Consider the following 1,072-nt stretch of genomic DNA (forward strand, 5'->3'; position numbering starts at 1 on the left):
ATGTCTGAGACCTCCTCCAGCAAGGAGAGTCCCCCGCCCGAGTGCCCCGTGTGCTACGAGAAGTTCCAGCCCCTGGAGGCCGCGCACCGGCGGCTCAGCTGCGGCCACACCTTCTGCCACGACTGCCTGGTGAAGTGCCTGCTCTCGGCCAAGCTGGACGGGCACGTCCAGAGCAGCATCATCTGCCCCGTGTGCCGCTACGTCACCTTCCTCAGCAAGAAGAAGGCTCTGTGGCCGCCCGGGGCGGGCACCAACCCCCGGGCACTGGAGATGCCTCTGTCACCGTCCTCCTTGTCCCATCTCACCAAAGCAGAGGCCAGCAACACCCTGGTGGTGCCCAGTCACTTCGTGATGCCGGTGCAGAGCTTTGCCCGGTGCTGCAGCGCAGGGACAAACCCCGCGGACCCGCCGGGGCTGCCGGCGGCGCTGGCACGGGAAGCCCACATCTTTGTCATCAGCGACCACGGGATGCCTCTGGTGGACACGGACTGCAGCTCCCTGGGGAGGAGGAGCAGGGCAGACACGGGCAGCTTGGTGTCATCCAGCGCAGCCCTGGGGGTGAAGTGCTGCCAGTCCCCCATGGCCCTCGCTGTCCTCCTCATCCTCACCGTGGCCATGCTGGCGGCTGTGCTCCCCTGGCTGCTGCTGGTCAAGAGGGACTTGTAGCAGGGGTGGGATCTGCTTGGATGCCTGAGTGGTGTCACTGATGCTGGGACAGAGCCAAGGCTGGAACCTCTCAGAAGATTTCTGGAAAAAGCCCAGAAGCAGCTCCAGGTGAAGCTCTCTCAATGGACAGGGACTGAATGGACTTTCAGACTTCCTGCAGATCTCCAGGTGTCACTGCTGGCATTTGCTGCCTCTTTTGGTTAAAATCTGGCAGGTCAAACCCTGCTAGTGGGTTCCTCCAGTGTCTCAGTGGAGGGGATCCTCCTGCCCCCTGTGACAGAGTGTGCAGGGGTGAAGTGCTGCTCCCTCCCCTCCCTCCCAGCTCCTGGTGGGCTGTGATTGTGGTACCCAGAGCCCCGGGAGAGCCAAGGGCTCTGTGTGCAGGAGGATCAGGGCTGCTGATAGG

General features: G+C 63.2%; 1 protein-coding gene across 1 annotated transcript; it reads left to right on the plus strand.

Annotated features, from left to right (window-relative positions):
- Positions 1-666, plus strand: RNF222 (ring finger protein 222). The gene has a single exon (XM_017835931.1). The coding sequence runs from the start codon at positions 1-3 to the stop codon at positions 664-666; it is 666 nt and encodes a 221-aa protein (XP_017691420.1).
- The last annotated feature ends 406 nt before the right edge of the window (positions 667-1,072 follow it).

This window comes from Lepidothrix coronata, unplaced genomic scaffold, assembly GCF_001604755.1.
Source record: "Lepidothrix coronata isolate B3197 unplaced genomic scaffold, Lepidothrix_coronata-1.0 Scaffold267, whole genome shotgun sequence".
In the NCBI taxonomy this organism is placed as follows: domain Eukaryota; kingdom Metazoa; phylum Chordata; class Aves; order Passeriformes; family Pipridae; genus Lepidothrix; species Lepidothrix coronata.

Excerpts from the sequence above, each read along its gene's own strand:
- RNF222 (XM_017835931.1), top strand. The coding sequence starts at position 1 with ATGTCTGAGACCTCCTCCAGCAAGGAGAGTCCCCCGCCCGAGTGCCCC.